Source organism: Ahaetulla prasina, chromosome 1 (assembly GCF_028640845.1).
Source record: "Ahaetulla prasina isolate Xishuangbanna chromosome 1, ASM2864084v1, whole genome shotgun sequence".
Lineage (NCBI taxonomy): Eukaryota > Metazoa > Chordata > Lepidosauria > Squamata > Colubridae > Ahaetulla > Ahaetulla prasina.
Genome location: NC_080539.1, coordinates 244,030,224 through 244,046,954, shown reverse-complemented (window position 1 = coordinate 244,046,954; position 16,731 = coordinate 244,030,224). Strand labels below are relative to the sequence as shown.

Below are 16,731 nucleotides of genomic sequence, written 5' to 3'. Positions count from 1 at the left end.
TATTTTAAGTTTAGCATTTTGGATCAACGGTTACAATCTTGTTAATGAAGGCTGCATTAAAAAAAAATCGAATGAAATAAATAATTGTAGACCTCCGTATGTCTCGGACAGATGAAGTACAGGGGTTGCTCACTGGAGAACCCCCCCTTTAAAAATAGCAATCTAGTTTGGGGGTGCCCTTCTAAGAAAAGATTGCCTATGTCATGTTTTCAGTACAAAAGAGGGTTTTTTTTCGCCTGATCCCGATAATCTCTTTTGTGGCGTTTTATTGATACCACAAGAAGGTACGGAGTGTTAAAAATGGAAGTAAGCTTCCTCCTCCACTGTTTTCCTACTGGTGAACAACTACAGAAGACATTGATACTAACAAGACAGATCTCTCTCTTTTTGGAGGCTCAATCTCCCTCTCCAGAGCAGAGGCTGTCGTTTCTTTTAAGTAGGAAGGCAATCTTTGCAGCCAGCATCCCTTATTCTCCTTCGAATAACTTTCCCTTTAATAACCACTGCTAGAATAACTCCACAGGCAAGTCCTCTCTTTGGACCAGACGAGCCTCGTAGATTAAATCGAATATACCTGCAGAATGTTAAAGCCTAAGAACCCCGGCAGCCAAAAAACAAAACAAAACATGACATCGCTGCTGCCAGGGTCTGAACCTGAAACTTGCTTATCATTTTTAAGGCTATTCAGATATTTTTAGGGCTCTGAAATTTGTCCGGAGGTCGGCTAGGGCCGGGGTTCAGCTGAGCTTTGCGTGAAACATGGCAGAGTCGGTAGGTTTGTGTACGGACGTTTTTGCAAGCAAGTGTTTCTCTACAACCCCCCCAACCCCCAAGCCGCTTGAGAAGAGCCAAGAGGTGGAGACTGGAAGCCAAACCCAGGGGCGGCTCTACTTCGGCTTCTGAGCCCGCCTTTAACGGCCGCGGAAGCTCCCTCGCCTTTGCCTTTTCGTCGAGCAGAAAGAGGCAGCGGGAGAGAAGGCGGCCGCCTCTGCGATCTTCTTAAGGGCAAGCGGGAGCGAAGGAGAGACGGCGTGAAAGAAGCCTCGAGCAGCCTGGAGCCGGAGGGCCTGGTCCATTTAAAGCAGCCTCTCCGGTGAACCTTAGTTTCTATGGGTTGAAGTCTTGATGAGAGGCCCCTTGGCGTCGCTAGTAAAGCTTTTTGTTCCTTTTTGCTCGTTGTAGAGAGCTTGGTTTTGTGAGCTTGGTTTTGTTTTTTGCCGGCGTTTAATAACAGATTAGATCGGGACTATGGTTTTATAATGTTATGATCGAACGTAAGCAGACTTGCAAACAGAACCGTAAGAATATTCAAGATTGTATAAACTCAAGTTTATTCTGCGTTCCGTTGAGGGTCCCACACAACTTCCTATTTGGGTCTGGCTCTATTTTTTTTTATTTTATTTTGTCACAACAGTATATATAAGCATAAGCATGAAACAACTATATAACACATAAGCATATATATGAGTATGAGTATGTAATAACTATATTAATTGGATATAACGAAGGAAAACAATAGGACAGGAACGTTTGTGCTCTAATGCACGCCCCTTACAGACCTCTTAGGAATGGGGTGAGGTCAATGGTAGATAGTTTTTGGTTGAAGCTTTTGTGATTTTGGGAAGAGATGACAGAGTCAGATGGTGTGTTCCAAGCGTTAACAACTCTGTTACAAAAGTCATATTTTCTGCAATCAAGATTGAAGCGGTTAACATTAAGTTTGAATCTATTATTTGCTTTATTATTTTATTATTTTTATTATTTATTTATTTATTTAATTTATTTAATTTATTTATTTATTATTATTATTTATTTATTTATTTATTTATTTATTTATTTATTTATTTATTTATTTATTTATTTTATCACATTTATATACCGCCCTATCTCCCTAGGGACTCAGGGCGGTATTATTATTATTAATTTTATTATTTTATTAGAGTAAATGCCCTTGCCTGCCTTGCCAGCGTTACCCGATCCAGTTTGCAGCGTTATCCCAGGTGTCCCACCTCATGTGTTAGGCACCGCTAATTAAGGGGAGAGATGTCCAATATTTTCACCAGATGTAGATGTAACTGCTTGTTAGTAAGCTTTACTTTCAGTGTTGACAGTGACGATGTGATCAAAGCTTGGCGGTGCTTGGATTACCATCCTAAAAATGCATTTGAATTTCACATCTCAAAATATTTGGGATATGTGTGTGATCCTGTGGAAGGGAATGCTTAAGAGTGTACTTAGTTCGAGTCAGCTAGTAGAGATTGATTGATCATGAGCCATCGGGTCAGGTTTTTTTACTCCTAGCAACCACATAGAGTTTCTCCGTGGCAACCTATCCCTATTCTGGTATCTCAGGTCATCCAATAGAGAAAGAATGTACGGTACAGGTAGTCCTTGACTTACAACCATTCATTTAGTGATCATTCAAAGTCACAATGGCAATGAAAAAGTGACTTATGACAGTTTTTCACATCTGCGACTGGTGCAGTGTCCCCATGGTCATGTGATCTAAATTCAGGCGGTTGGCAACTGGTTCATATTTATGACGGTTGCAGCGTTCTGGGGCCAGATTCACTTAACATCCATATTACTAACTTAATAAGTTGTAGTGATTCACTTAACAGCTGCAGCAAGAAAGGTTTTAAAATGGGGCAAAACTCACTTAACAAACATTTCGCTTAGTAACAAATTTTGGGCTCAATTTTGGTTGTAAGTCAAGGACTACCTATAAAGATTTCTTGCTTGAATGAGGTTTTCCCACCTGCTTGGAAGTTGTTTTGATCTCTTGCGGGGACAATCCTGCTTGATTATTTCACTTTATAGACACTGGTAGTCACAGCAGGCTCTTGAATATGCTCCTAGAAAGACACAAATAACACTTTTGTTTTTATAAAGAAAAATGAGCAGTCCTAGCTTAGTTTTAGGGATGCTAAGTATAATAGCAGCAAATCTGTGGGCCTTTCCCCATTTTTTGTGACCTACAATGCAAGCATGTCCTACCAATATCCCTTTTTAATCCTATATCCCCATGATATGCCTTTATCTCATCTGTTACCCATGAGTAAAACAGCAAGACAATCTCCTATCTTAGTATTAAATAAGTGTTTCTCCCTTTTGTGACACCATCCAAAGGCATCCTGAAGGGGTACTGAATTAGGCTTTGAAACGTGTTAGGACTATGCAGCACTTTGGATTGGATCTTCCAGAGATTGTTTCAGTGTGTAAATATATCACCTAGTTGGAACATCTTGAAGCACTTCTTACCTCTTCCAAGGAACATGCTACCGAAGGTTCTCACATGTTTCAAATGACATTTTGAATATTGAATGCAAATGCTGCATAGCTATATTGCCCATTAATATGGGGGTGAAGCCAGGGGACTGCTGTAACTTAAAATAGAGGTACAGTAGAGCCGAACAATGGGGACAACACAGCTTTCATGCCAATACAGATAGCTCCAACTTAGTAGTGGGGAAAGGCCCTTTATTAAGCGAATCTCATTTCAAAATCTAGGAGGGATGGATTTGTCTTTGAAGGCTTCTTCTGGCAAATTATTTTTTTGTTTTTTTTAAATATGTGTACATTTGAGACATTTGAGCTATAAAACAAGTAGATAGCATAGCTTTGATTAGTTTTCCTCATGCTGTAATGCTGTTTAATTTTTTTGCTTTTCCTATGCCATCTTCCATTTTCAGATTTCAGAAAAAATTGGCATCCTATCCACTAGTCAACTAAAGTCAAGAGTTCAAAATCCCAATGACAGAGGTATATCTTTGTCGAACCATGTGTAAAAAATAGCATAGAATTGAATTACTTTCAGCAAAAGTTCAATAGTTCAAAATGTATTATTTAATATTTTACATAGTTCAATTTTTAATTATATTGTTCAAAATGTTTTATTATACTAATTTTGTTGCATTGTTTTATGTTAGTATAATATTAGATAGAAATAAGTTACTAAAGAGCAATAGTAACGTGTAAATAGAGTACCTACAGCTCAGTGTGTAATGTTAGGTTCAAACTTCTATCTGCTATAGTCTGCATGCCGGTATTCAGGTCTGATGACAGCCTGAGATCAGTAACATTTGCAGGGTCTCTTGCCAATTGTGTATTAAAGGGTCCCAGAATTTTAATAAAGATTAAGACTCTAAAAGCACCTTATCAGTTTGTATTATGAATTATCATATCTCAGTATAAGCTTTGGAGCTGTTATGTATAATCTGCTATTGCATAACATTGTTCATGTATAGTTCTAAGCCCGGTTTTCTAGAAATAAACTCAGTAGGATTTTATTGCTAAACAGGATGGGAAGTACTGTCACATATGTGTTTGAACATAATAGTATGAATTCTAGATTTTCAAGAGAGGATTCTGCTTATTGATTCTGTCTATAGACTGATACAGAGAATCAGTCATAGACATAGAGAATTCTATGAAAAGGGAAGGAGGCAATCTGCATTAATTTCCTCTCTAACATCTTAATTAGTGTTTCAGAGTTTCAGGCCTTTGGAACAAAATGCAAAAAGAGCCTGAGGAAATAGATAGTTGTTAAATTTGTAAGCCCTCCTCCGGTTTATGGGAGTGACTTAATGAGTCTTTATTGAAATGAAATTCTTACCTGCAGTTCATTTGTTATGAATCAAGCCTTAGTGATAAATAATTTTGTGGACATGCTTTTCAAAGCATCTAAAGTTGCAGACTGCCCAAAGAGGATAATAGAGGCTCTATGATGGTGAAATCTAATACCCAAAATATCCATGAGCTGGGATCATATAGCTACAATAATAAAGACTCTGTATTATACTGTTTTTAAGAGTGGATTGAAAGTGTAGGGGAAAATTATTGGAGAGTATTGTGGAAACCATCTAGTGATTTTGGTTTCCCTTTTTCTGTCTCTCCCACTTTTCTTTTGGTTTATTTTCTTTTTCTTCTGTGTATGTCATTTTGAAGGAATCTGAGGGTAGTTAAATGCATATATATCCCATAGATAGAGCTGAAGTGTTTAATTGGAGATACAATATTGTAATGAAAGTTCAGAAGGAGGATGCTAGAAAAACGGAGCTCGTGGAACAGACTGGAAAAATGTGATAAATGATGTTATTGGTTCACAAGTCTATATTAAAATCAGTAAAATAGAAATGATATAAAATTGATTCATAAACTCTCAATTTTTATGTCATATGTAAAACTGAAGAAGAGTAAGGTCCTTCTTTCACTGTTAGAATGAAAAAGCAAAGAATTTAAACTTGAGAAAGCTTGTGATATGTAGCTCTCTCTCTCTCTCCCCCCCGTATGTTTGCTACTGTGTCTATTTTCAGAATTTTACCATGAAGTACTAATATTAGGTGAACAGTTAGGAGGAATTTCAGAGGATTGCATTAGCGAACAAGCTGGCAATGCTTTGCAATGATAATATGAGAAACTTCCTATTTTTTTCCACTACAGCAAGAGCAAGAATGGGAAAACTTAAACAAGTTATTAAGACAACATGGCTTAAGACCTGTGTGCCTTGATATGCCTGGAAGTTGCGGAAATGTGCCAGGTAATCCTATTTTTTACTAAACTAATTTAAACGCACCAGTAGAAACTTGCACTTCTGTTACTGTTTGAAGATTTAGATACTTAAGTACCCATACATTTATAAAATATTTATTACTGACATTTCTGTTCATATCCACTCCAAATGGTTCTGAGCAGTATGGGATACAAGAAAAACATTGGTAACCCATCAATGTAAGAAAGAAATTTAGGACAGGTAAATGATTTTTCACTAGTTAAGGGCAACCTCAAATGGTCCTATCCCATAGGATGCAATGTGATCCCTTAGCATATAAAACAATATGAAATGGCTGGGATATAACTACATGAAAACAAAATATATTTATAGCTTGAAAAAAATACAAGTACTAAGTTATGAATACTTGAATTATGCTTATGGTTTCCCTTCAAGCAAGGAATGATGATAACCCCAGTACATTGTTGAGGTCTTAAGAACACCACATCCAAACTTTTTTCTCCCAAATTAAGAATCTTCCATAAGGCCCAAACAGTGCTCCTTCCAGATCTTCTACAATTGAATGGCTTGCCCTTTGCAATTACAAGTACCATCAATTAGATTCAACATGCAAAACTCCAAGAATTCCCCAGACAGCTTAGCCATTGCTGAAAACATTAAAGAGTTGATGTCTGCAAATTGTTGAGGTTGGAGCATTTATTTTGATGAGTATGGTGTTCATATGTCAGGTTGGGATTGGGCTGCTGGCTCTTAATCAACTTTATTTTATACACTGAAGTATGTTACTATTAATGAACCAGGTAATAATGGTGATTGACATGCCATCAAGTTGTTGACAACTCTTAGCGACCATGTAGATAAATTTTCTCCTTGAAGATCTAGCCTTAACCTTGGATTTTTGCTCCTATTAATACTGTTCTATATTCAGCCTTTGAGGAAGTGTCTAACATTGGGTGCCAATGGGGTCCATTTGTGATTCTTTATTGGTTATTTATTTAAAACATATATGCCATCTAATGTCAAACTCTAGGAAGCTCCAATGATAAGGTATTATGATGATAACAAATCAGGCCGTTAGGAATGAAAGTTACTGTTTTTGTAATTAGTATCCTTAAAATCTGATTTTTTTTCAGTCTATAAAGAACTTTGATTGAATTTAGACAGTTGAAAAAAAAGTGGCCAATTATAGTGATAGAAGCATGCTCAGGTTCTAGACTCCAAAAGTTGGCTAAATGAAATTTATCAATTCTCAGGAAAGACAAGCCCATAGTAAACAATTCTGCATGGCCTGTGTTTAGTTCATTATTTAAAAATTAAATCATAATATTGATATTGAAGAAAGCTTTACTAATTTCTTATTGGTTTATTAGTCATGTGGATGTAAGAATATTAGGACCCTTGTGAGGCAGGCCAGATCAACAATCAGACATTGTAAAAACTATGGAATCCTACTTTATTGTTGTAAACATCAGAAGCTTTAATGCCTCCTGGAGTTTCATCTGTCCTGTCTTATATCATGTAGAAGTAAGAGGATTATTTTTAGCCTTTTCCTTATGCTTAGTTCTTTTCAGGACTGAGATTTAATTTACAGTTTTATTTATTGACGGTTTGCATTCCTATGCTATGTCTTCCTCCCTTTACAGGTATTGTAAAGGTATTACAGTTATGCTATAGTTTCGCTGATGCCAGAGTCTTGAGTAAAGATGCTGCTACTAAATAACTTTGTGTACTTCTGTTCAATGGATATAAATGAAGCATAGTATTTCCCAAAGAATGTTCTTTAATAGCATACTTCCATCTATCTCAGTGATATAGAAAGTATCATAAAAGGCACTTGTTTTGTATTGGAATTATTTCCCTTTTGCCATCTTTTATCTGGTACACTTTTACCATTCTAGTTAATTTGGGAGATGCTTTAAAATAATGTGTTTAAAAAACATTTATTTTTTAAAATACCAGACACAGAGAAAATTGTTATGGACAAACCGTCTTCCGAAGCAGTACAGCATGCACTGAAAACATTACTGGAAGAGACAGAGCGTCAACGAAAAATTATTCGTGGCTTGATAGAGGACAATCACCAGCTTAGGTAAGATATATTTTTAGAATTCAGTTTGATGTCACACACACACACATATGCACAAACAACTGGATCTTTCTATCCAGAAACTCTCACGCCAATCTCACAACATGGCTACTGCAAGGGAGTAGCCTTGACCAAATAATCTGCAGAAAGCTGTCAGACATGATTTGCTTCAGGTAGCACAATGAAATATCTTTTTGAGATGCTATCATCTACATTTTTGTTGACCTTCCAAGAGCAGTCTTACAAATATATCTTGCCTCATCCCTGCCAGAGATCCAGCTATAGCCATATAATTCTAAGTGAAATAACCACAATGCCTTTTTGACTCACTGCTAATTAGATATTAAATTTTCTTGCCTGTTTGCTCTCTCAGGTGAAGCCCAGATGTACAGAGGATGGTTTGAACCTTGAATTCTGCTTTCAAGCCTCGGATAGCAATTTTTAAATTTTTAAAAAAATCTTTGATTAGTTAAAACAAAGAATCAGGGAAGACACGGAGAGGGGAAGAAAGTCCCGAAGAAAAAGTCTGGAGACTTTAGGGCCAACTCCAGTCTAGGTGGTGGAATTCATAGAATAGTTTCTACATAAAGGGATGAGGGACAAAATTGTGTTGTCGCACTTCCCAATTTTCACTTAGCCCCTCTCTTCTGGTCATTCTATTTGGTTAAAAGGTTTCTTAGCTTTTCCATTCTGCTGTGGCATTTTGGAAACTTCCTACGTGCTCTCCTCATCATTATAAAGTTTCCCACTTAATAGTGATTCTGATTCTGTGAAAAGCTACCGCGTTTCCCCAAAAATAAGACCCTGTCTTATATTTTTTTAACCCTGAAATAAACGCTTGGCCTTATTACCATGCACTCAAAAGCCTGATTGGGCCTATTATCAGGTGATGTCTTTCTTTGAGGAAAATTGGGTAACACTGGGTCAGAATTCCATACTTTCAATGTAGATTCATTTCCTTGAGTTCTTACCAGAGAAAGAATGACAATGCAGCTTCTTTGCAGCAGGATGAGCTTCCTTTATTGCATTAAGTCCAGGCTGATGCTGTCTTCTGATTGTGTATTTCAGGAGTTAGATGACTTAGACCAGGTGTATTCAATCTGTGGCCCATGTCTTGCAGCCCTGGACAGTTGGTAATGTGGCTCCACAAGATGATAAACTTCTAACATTATTATATAATATAAATACATTAACTATATTATATATTTTATATGCAGTCTAAGACAATTTATCTTCTCTCAGCGCAGCCCAGGCAAGCCAAATGATTGGACACCCATGATTTAGACTATCTAGGTTTTAATGTACAACAGGGCTATCAAATTTGTGGCCCACAGGCCGGATGTGTCATGCGTTGGCCACGCCCACACTCAGTTTAGTGAAGGAGAATAAAGTTCCAATACATGTGATGCCTCCATGATGCCATGAGTTTGACACTCCTGATGTACAGTATTACCCAGGATAGCACCATACAATACTATGAACCAAGCTCTAAGGTGGTTTCTTTAGCTTGGGTTATTGCAGGGGTGATCCACCTCTGAATCCCTGATTTTGTTAAACTATGCTGGCTATTATAGAATTAAACAACATGTGTGGGCCACAAATTATCCCCACTCCCACCCCATAAATAAACCAAGCCTTTTTCCTTTGCAATCCATACTTTATAATTTCTGAACCAAATCATTATAGGTTGTTCAAGAACCATTATTAAACCAAATGTGAATTAGCAAATTGTGTGATACAGTCTTTTATATGGACACTCTTACGTTACTTTTGATTTGAACATACAGGTAATCCTTGGCTTACAACAGTTCATTTAGCGACTGTTCAAAGTTACAACAGCATTGAAAAAACTGACTTATGACCATTTTCCCTAGTTAAAACTTTGCAGCATCCCCATGATCATGTGATCAAAATTCAGATGCTTGGCAACTGGTTCATACTTACAGCCGTTGCAGCGTTCTGGGGTCACTTTTTTTGCTACCTTCTGACAAAACAAAGTCAAGGGCGAAACCAGATTCATTTAACAACTGGCATTGGGCCGGGATACTTACGGGACCGCCTACTGCCACCGATTGCCTCCCACCGACCCGTACGCTCTCACAGGGAGGGACTCTTCAGGATGCCGTCAGCCAGGCAGTGCCGGCTGGCGGCGTAGGAAGGGCCTTTCTGTGGGGCTCCCACCCTGGAACGAACTTCCCCAGGACTTGACAACTTCCTGACCTTGGACCTTTCACATGAGCTTAAGACACATCTTTTTATTTGCGCAGGACTGGACTAGGTTTTTTAAATTTTAAATTTGGTTTTAATGGGGTTTTTTATTATTCTATTGTGGTTTTAATATTCGGCCGTATTTAATAAGTTTTTTAATTGGGGTTTTAACTTGTATTTATGTATATTTTATGTGGCTGTTAACCGCCCTGAGTCCCTTGGGAGATAGGGCGGTATACAAATATGATTAAATAAATAAATAAATAAATAAACTGTGACAAGAAATGTCTCAAAATGGGGCAAAAGTCACTTAACAAATTATCACTAAACAACATAAATTTTGGGCTCAATTCTGGTCATAAGTTGAGGACTACCTCAAGTCCTCAACTAAGGGATAGCCTATTGTTTTCACTAAAGTTTATTTTTGTTTTGTTTTGTTTTTAATTAGAGATGAATTACGCTTGGAGAGGAGTCGGGCTTCCCGACAGGAACAACGAGCGAACGATTTGGACGTTATTGTGGAAAATGTAAAACATAAAATACGTCAACTAGAAGACGAGTCAATAGCCAATGCTTCTCAGCAACATAACCAAATCAGAGATCTTCAAAAAGATCATGAAATTTCACAGGTACTTCAATACTGTTCGGAGTTTGAAATTCCAGGAAGGTTTGTTTACTGTAGATGAGAGGCTTTTTAAGAACTACAGCAGCTGCAAAACGAATTCTAAATTGCATTATGTCAAGAGCAGCAGGTTGTTATTATACTTTAAATCAGAGGTGTCCAACCTTGGCAACTTTAAAATTCTCCAGTAAGCCATGCTGTCTTAAGTTGCCAAGGTTGGAAGCTCTTGCTTTAAATGAATATGCAAGAAAAAAAGTGAAAAGTGTTATCTCTGCCTATAGAAGGCAGATGTTTTCTTGAACATTGATAGTATGGCCAGCTAGTAATTTTTTTTTTTTGTCTTTTGCAATTTTCTGGTTTTCTGAACCCAGGCAGTGTACTGCCACCAAGTGAAACAATTGGAGGAGCAAGAAGAGACGATTGGCCATTTACAAAAGGAGCTTTCCAAGCTGGGTCTGGAAGAGCAGCAGCGTATCGCCACTCAGAAAAAAGTGTTCCGCCAGTTTTGTAAGCAGGCTCCAAGAACTCACTTAGATCAGCAGTAAGAAATTCTGTATGCTTTTTTTAACTAAGTTGTGCGTGTGTCACATATTAAATGTGATTTTACATAGGAATTCATGTTAGGCAGTTCTTCTCTGCATTACACATTGTATTTTTTTAAAATAGTCATGGTTATTTATTTATTTATTTATTTATTTATTTATTCACATTTTTATACCGCCCTTCTCCGAAGACTCAGGGCGGTGTACAGCAAATAAAATGACAATAATACAAAAACCATTTAAAATACCATAACAAAATTAAAAAACTTATTAAACTGCTGTATACTTAAAACTATTAGATAAAAATACAAAGATAAAACCCCTGTTAAAAACCCGCTAAAATCCCTAATTATTAAAATCAATCAGGCCAGCCCCGCTTGGTGGAAAAAGAAAGTCTTGAGCTCGCGTTTAAAGGTCCGAAGATCAGGGAGAAGACGGAGTCCCACCGGCAGCTCGTTCCACAGAGCCGGGGCCCCCACAGAGAACGCTCTTCCCCTGGGGGCCGCCAGCCGACATTGGTTGGCTGACGGCACCCTAAGGAGGCCCTCCCTGTGAGAGCGCACTGGACGCACCGGACAATGGGAGGGAACTGGCGGCAGCAGGCGGTACCGTAAATATCTCGGTCCGATGCCATGGAGCGCTTTAAAGGTGATAACCAACACCTTGAAGCGCACCCAGAAGACCACCGGCAACCAATGCAGCCCGCGCAGGAGAGGTGTTACATGGGAGGTACGAGGAGCTCCCTCAATCCCCCGCGCGGCCGCATTCTGCACCAGTTGGAGCCTCCGGATGCTCTTCAAGGGGAGCCCCATGTAGAGAGCATTGCAGTAATCCAGGCAGGCAGTGACGAGGGCATGAGTGACTGTGCATAACAAGTCCCGGTCCAGGAAAGGGCGCAATTGGCGAATCAGGCGAACCTGACAAAAAGCTCCCCCTGGCGACGGCCGTCAAATGATCTTCTAAAGACAGCCGTACGTTCAGGAGAACGCCTAAATTGCGCACCGATTCCCTGGGGGCCAACGATTCGCCCCCCACAGTCAGCAATGGGGTAAGCTGACTGTGCCGGGCTGCCGGCATCCACAGCCACTCCGTCTTGGATGGGTTGAGTCGGAGCCTGTTCGTCCCCATCCAGACCCGAATGGGCTTCAAGACACCGAGTCATCACATCGATGGCTTCGTTGGGGTGGTTCGGGGTGGAGATGTACAGCTGAGTGTCGTCGGCATATAGCTGACAGCTCACCCCAAAACCACGAATGACCTCTCCCAGCGGCTTCATATAAATGTTGAACAGGAGGGGTGAGAGAATCGACCCCTGCGGCACCCCACAAGTGAGTTGCCTAGTGGTCGATCTCTGCCCTCCTGTCAACACCATCTGCGAACGGTCGGAGAGGTAGGAGGAGAACTACCATAAAACGGTGCCTCCCACTCCCAAACCCCCCAACCGCTGCAGCAAGATACCATGGTCGATGGTATCGAACGCCTATGACAAATCTAACAGGACAAGAACAGAGGAGCAGCCTCTGTCCCGTGCCCTCCAGAGATCATCAACCAACGCGACCAAAGCCGTCTCTGTGCTGTACCCAGGCCTGAAGCCAGACTGGCACGGGTCTAGATAAACAGTTTCCTCCAGGTACCGGGGAAGCTGCCAAGCCACCACACTCTCAACAACCTTCGCCAGAAAGCGGAGGTTGGAGACCGGACGATAATTAGCCAAAATAGCTGGGTCCAGGGAGGGCTTCTTGAGGAGGGGCCTCACCACCGCCTCTTTCAAGGCGGCAGGGAAGACTCCCTCCATCAAAGAAGCGCTAGTAATTCTCTGGATTACTATGAACTCTGAATTCTCGTGTAACCTCCTGGGTGGCCAGTACCAGCCAGGAGGGACACGGGTCCAATAAACGTGGTGGCATTCAGCCTCCCCAGTATCCTGTCCATGTCATCGGGAGTCACAGAGTCAAACTCATCCCAAACAATGTTCTCAAGACGTGCCTGCGTCATCCCGCCTAGATCCACCCAATCAGTGTCCAACTCGTCCCGAATCTGAGCGATTTTATTGTGCAGATAACTTCCAAATTCCTCAGCTCGACCCTGTAAGGGGTCCTCCCGCGCCCCCTGAAACAGAAGGGAGCGCGTCACCCTAAACAGGGCGGCTGGGCAGTTATCTGCCGATGCTATAAGAGCGGCAAAGTATTCATGCTTCGCTGTCCCTATTGCCACTAGATAGGCCTGAATATGTGACCGCACTAGTGTTCGGTCAGATTCGGAACGGCTGGCTCTCCAAGCGCTCTCTAGGCGTCTTTTCCGGCGCTTCATCTCTCTCAGCTCCTCAGTGCATAATTTTTTAAAAAAATATTTATGCTTATGCTTTGATGTGCAAATAAAGAAAAAAAATCAAATGGTGTCAAGCCTCCCACAACCCCAGTAAAATATACATAAAGGAAAAAGTCACTTAGCCCAATTTATCACTTACCCTTGATTTCACAGAGAAATATTGATCAGCCTTGCCAAACTACTTTATAAATTAAAAGTGAATATATGTAAGTGAGCCTAGATTGAATCCTTCTGGTCTCACATTATCTTTGAAATATAAAAGAACTTTTTTTGCTGCATTGTATTTGTATTATGTTCTTATATTTTATATTTCTAAATCACCTATCTCCCTCAAAGAGCTAATAACATCCAAGCGTTTTGTATATAGTTCTAGTAAATTCATATCCTTAAACCATACTGTTCTTTTAATATCTTATTGACAAATTTATGAATATGAAATTGGCACAAGGTGATAGTGGGACACGCCTATATCACAGAAATGTCCCCTTACCCGTTTTACACTTCTAGGTAACAAGGTTCACACCAGTTCTTTTCAACAGTTGTCAGTTTGAAATGTAATTCTTTGTTGGATTAGTCTCATTCTATGATCATATAAAACATAACCACAAACAGATTCACACCTGTGTTTTAAAACTCTTAAGCATTGATTTATTGATATGGGTCATTCCAATTTTTTAATTACAGAGTTCTAGCAACAACTAATATCTGTCTCAACCATACTCTTTGTTTCTTAAAAAAATATTGTGGAGTTAAAATCATCCAAAGCACATATCTACATCAACAATATTTATATGGTTTTAGATAATGCTAATGCACCTGAGTCTAATTACAAACCTGCAATGTGTTTGCTACCATCTTAAATTGCACATCCTTTCTTTAGGGACATATAAAAGTTGCATCAATATGGCTTGGTTTTATTTATGTTATTTACATAACACATTGATGGAAAAGTACTGTACAGAATTCCAAAATTTAAATAGGATTGTTAATCAGTAAAGTATGAAATACAATGGATGACTCCGTCTTGGAAATACCATTTTAGATTTCGTATTTTTAAAACCCAGTTTCTACTTTCTCCTCCAAATGTTTTGGCCCATTATGCTCATCAGCCACAAGCGGCAATAACAGGATGAAATTTACAGAATCTCTAGCTTCCCGTATTCATCCGGAAATTGTTTGGATTTAATTTAATTTCCACAAAAAAGGGAAGCCCTTTTAGGGAAGTTTAAGTTGCATATGTATGTACTGCTTAAGTGTAGATATTAGGAAAAAAATAGTTTTTATTTTAATTTTTGGATTGAGAATTATTGCAATTATTTTAGTTGCTCTGTTTTAATTTATGTTGTGCTCATTCAATATTATTATTTTCTGGACTCAATGGATTTATAAATGTGGATATTTTTTTCTGATATATCGTAATATAACATTTTCTGCAAAACCTAATCTTTCTCAATGGCATACATATAACTTAAAAATCGTTACCTTTGTATTTAATGGCTATCCTTGATAGTTGAGCTTATAGCAGAAAAACAGAACAAACTATTAAGGAAAGGTATTACACTGAACTAAACTTTGTCTACAAGTTCACATTCTTTCTTATAAAAGTTATTCTTAGGGCAGAGTGAGATATCTACGTTTAACGTTTGCTGATTTATATTGGCTAAATTAGGGTATTCTTCTTTTTTAGGATTTGTTGTCTAATTGATCATTATGAATCTCAGATCAGCCATGTGAGAAAAGAACTAAGGTAGGTAAAATGTTTGGTCTTATACAGTTTGTGGACTTATCTTACGGCTGCAAGGTATACTTTAGATGACAAAAGTGTTAAGAGAGACATTGTGGCGAGAGATCCCCAACCACTCATAGTCTGTAACTCGCATTAGCCTTCCTCACTAGTCATGTTGTCGAAGACTGATGGAAGTTAGAGTTCAAAACTGTTTGGAACATCACATTACCCATCCCAACCTGAATCATAACTGAGATATATTAAAAGTTTTATTTAAAATTCGTAGGGTCAACCAAATGATATAACAACCTTACATGGCATCCAATATTTTCTGAATAGACTTTGCTTCTTTAGCATGTGTTCAAACTCTTTGGAGCAAACTTGCAAAGGGAAGGAAGATGGAAGAAGAAACATCTTTTCGGCCAAACAAATTCACTCTGTTAAATGTAAAAGTTTGTTTTGTATTTCTGTAAATTTACGCTTAAGTGAAACGTACCCAATTTCCTTCATAGGAAGTACAAGAAAGAGATCAATCATTTACAAGACGAAGGAAAAGAGGAGGACGAATTCTTGAAGAATATAGATGCTACTGCTAATTACAAAGCTCTACTTATGGTAAGGAAATACTGTATAATCCTAGAGGTACATCTGGAAAACCTCTAGGTGTAAAGTTTTAACTTTCCCAATTGGTAAGTTATAGTGTGATTCACTTTGGGATTATGTTGAAGGCATTGGTTGATAGTCTTCAAATGTATCCCACTAATGTCTACAAATGAAAAACAAAGCTTAAAGAACCCACACAACCCTATACTCCAATCCTGAGCTACATATATCCTCTATCATCAGTTTGTAAATACTATGTACATCAAAAACCCATTTTGCTTTTTTTCAGCAAATATTCATTTTTTGCAGCACACCTCATCTTTTCACTAGAATTTTCCTAATTTTTCCCTCCCATTTTCCCATTTTTTGTAAACATTCTGCTAGATACAGAAATTCATCTTCCTGCTCCTATTTACCAATTCAATTTGAAATATAAAACATTGCACATTACATTTTATATCTTCAGATATTTTCAAATAGTTAAATACATGGATTTAAATCATTGACTTTTTTATTTTAAGGGGTATTTAATTTTTTTTTAAAAAAACTATTAACTGTTGGTTCCTTGGGTCAAACTTTAAGTAAGTCATTATTTTCAGCATTTATTAGTATATCATATTCATTAATCATCTACTTAATAGTTAGGACAAATGAGAAGATGTTTTATTTGCATGCATATGTATGAGTGTAATATTTGTAATAAATATTTCCAAGTCTTTCCAGACACAGATAATTGAAACAAAAGCTCGAAATGAACAACTTGTGCATGAAAATATTAATCTTAAGAAAGAGATGGAAATTAGGTGAGTGGGCAAAATAATTTCAGCATAGCATGCATGCATGGATTTGATTTAAATCCTGGATCTTAAATTCTGTGTGAAAACATTCACTCCTAAATATCAAACAATCTCTACAAGCCATTTTTTCAAGTATCCGATTCATGCAATCATAACAACAAATGACCATTTAATAAACTTACCCGAGAGCAACAGAAACATGATCTGGTGAATGTTTGGCAGGGGTGTTACTGGCCTTGTAAAAAGTAACAAACAGCAATAAATCTACAAGACAAATCTTTTCATTGTGATGCTTGACAGAACCATT

General features: G+C 38.3%; 1 protein-coding gene across 5 annotated transcripts in view; it reads left to right on the top strand.

The window, feature by feature from the left end:
* The window catches only part of CEP70 (centrosomal protein 70), a 31,520-nt gene that overhangs the window by 507 nt on the left and 14,282 nt on the right, over positions 1–16,731 (top strand). For 3 of the 5 annotated variants that reach the window (XM_058194676.1, XM_058194668.1, XM_058194652.1), the window contains exons 1-9: positions 908–1,093; positions 3,693–3,762; positions 5,443–5,539; positions 7,472–7,601; positions 10,255–10,435; positions 10,800–10,969; positions 14,986–15,045; positions 15,537–15,639; positions 16,342–16,430. In XM_058194676.1, the coding sequence (XP_058050659.1) occupies positions 3,754–3,762; positions 5,443–5,539; positions 7,472–7,601; positions 10,255–10,435; positions 10,800–10,969; positions 14,986–15,045; positions 15,537–15,639; positions 16,342–16,430 (839 nt within the window). In that variant the 5' untranslated portion in view covers positions 908–1,093; positions 3,693–3,753. Of the gene's footprint in view, positions 1–907; positions 1,094–3,692; positions 3,763–5,442; positions 5,540–7,471; positions 7,602–10,254; positions 10,436–10,799; positions 10,970–14,985; positions 15,046–15,536; positions 15,640–16,341; positions 16,431–16,731 lie in introns of those variants that run through there. The other 2 variants (XM_058194660.1, XM_058194683.1) reach the window with 2 other exon arrangements.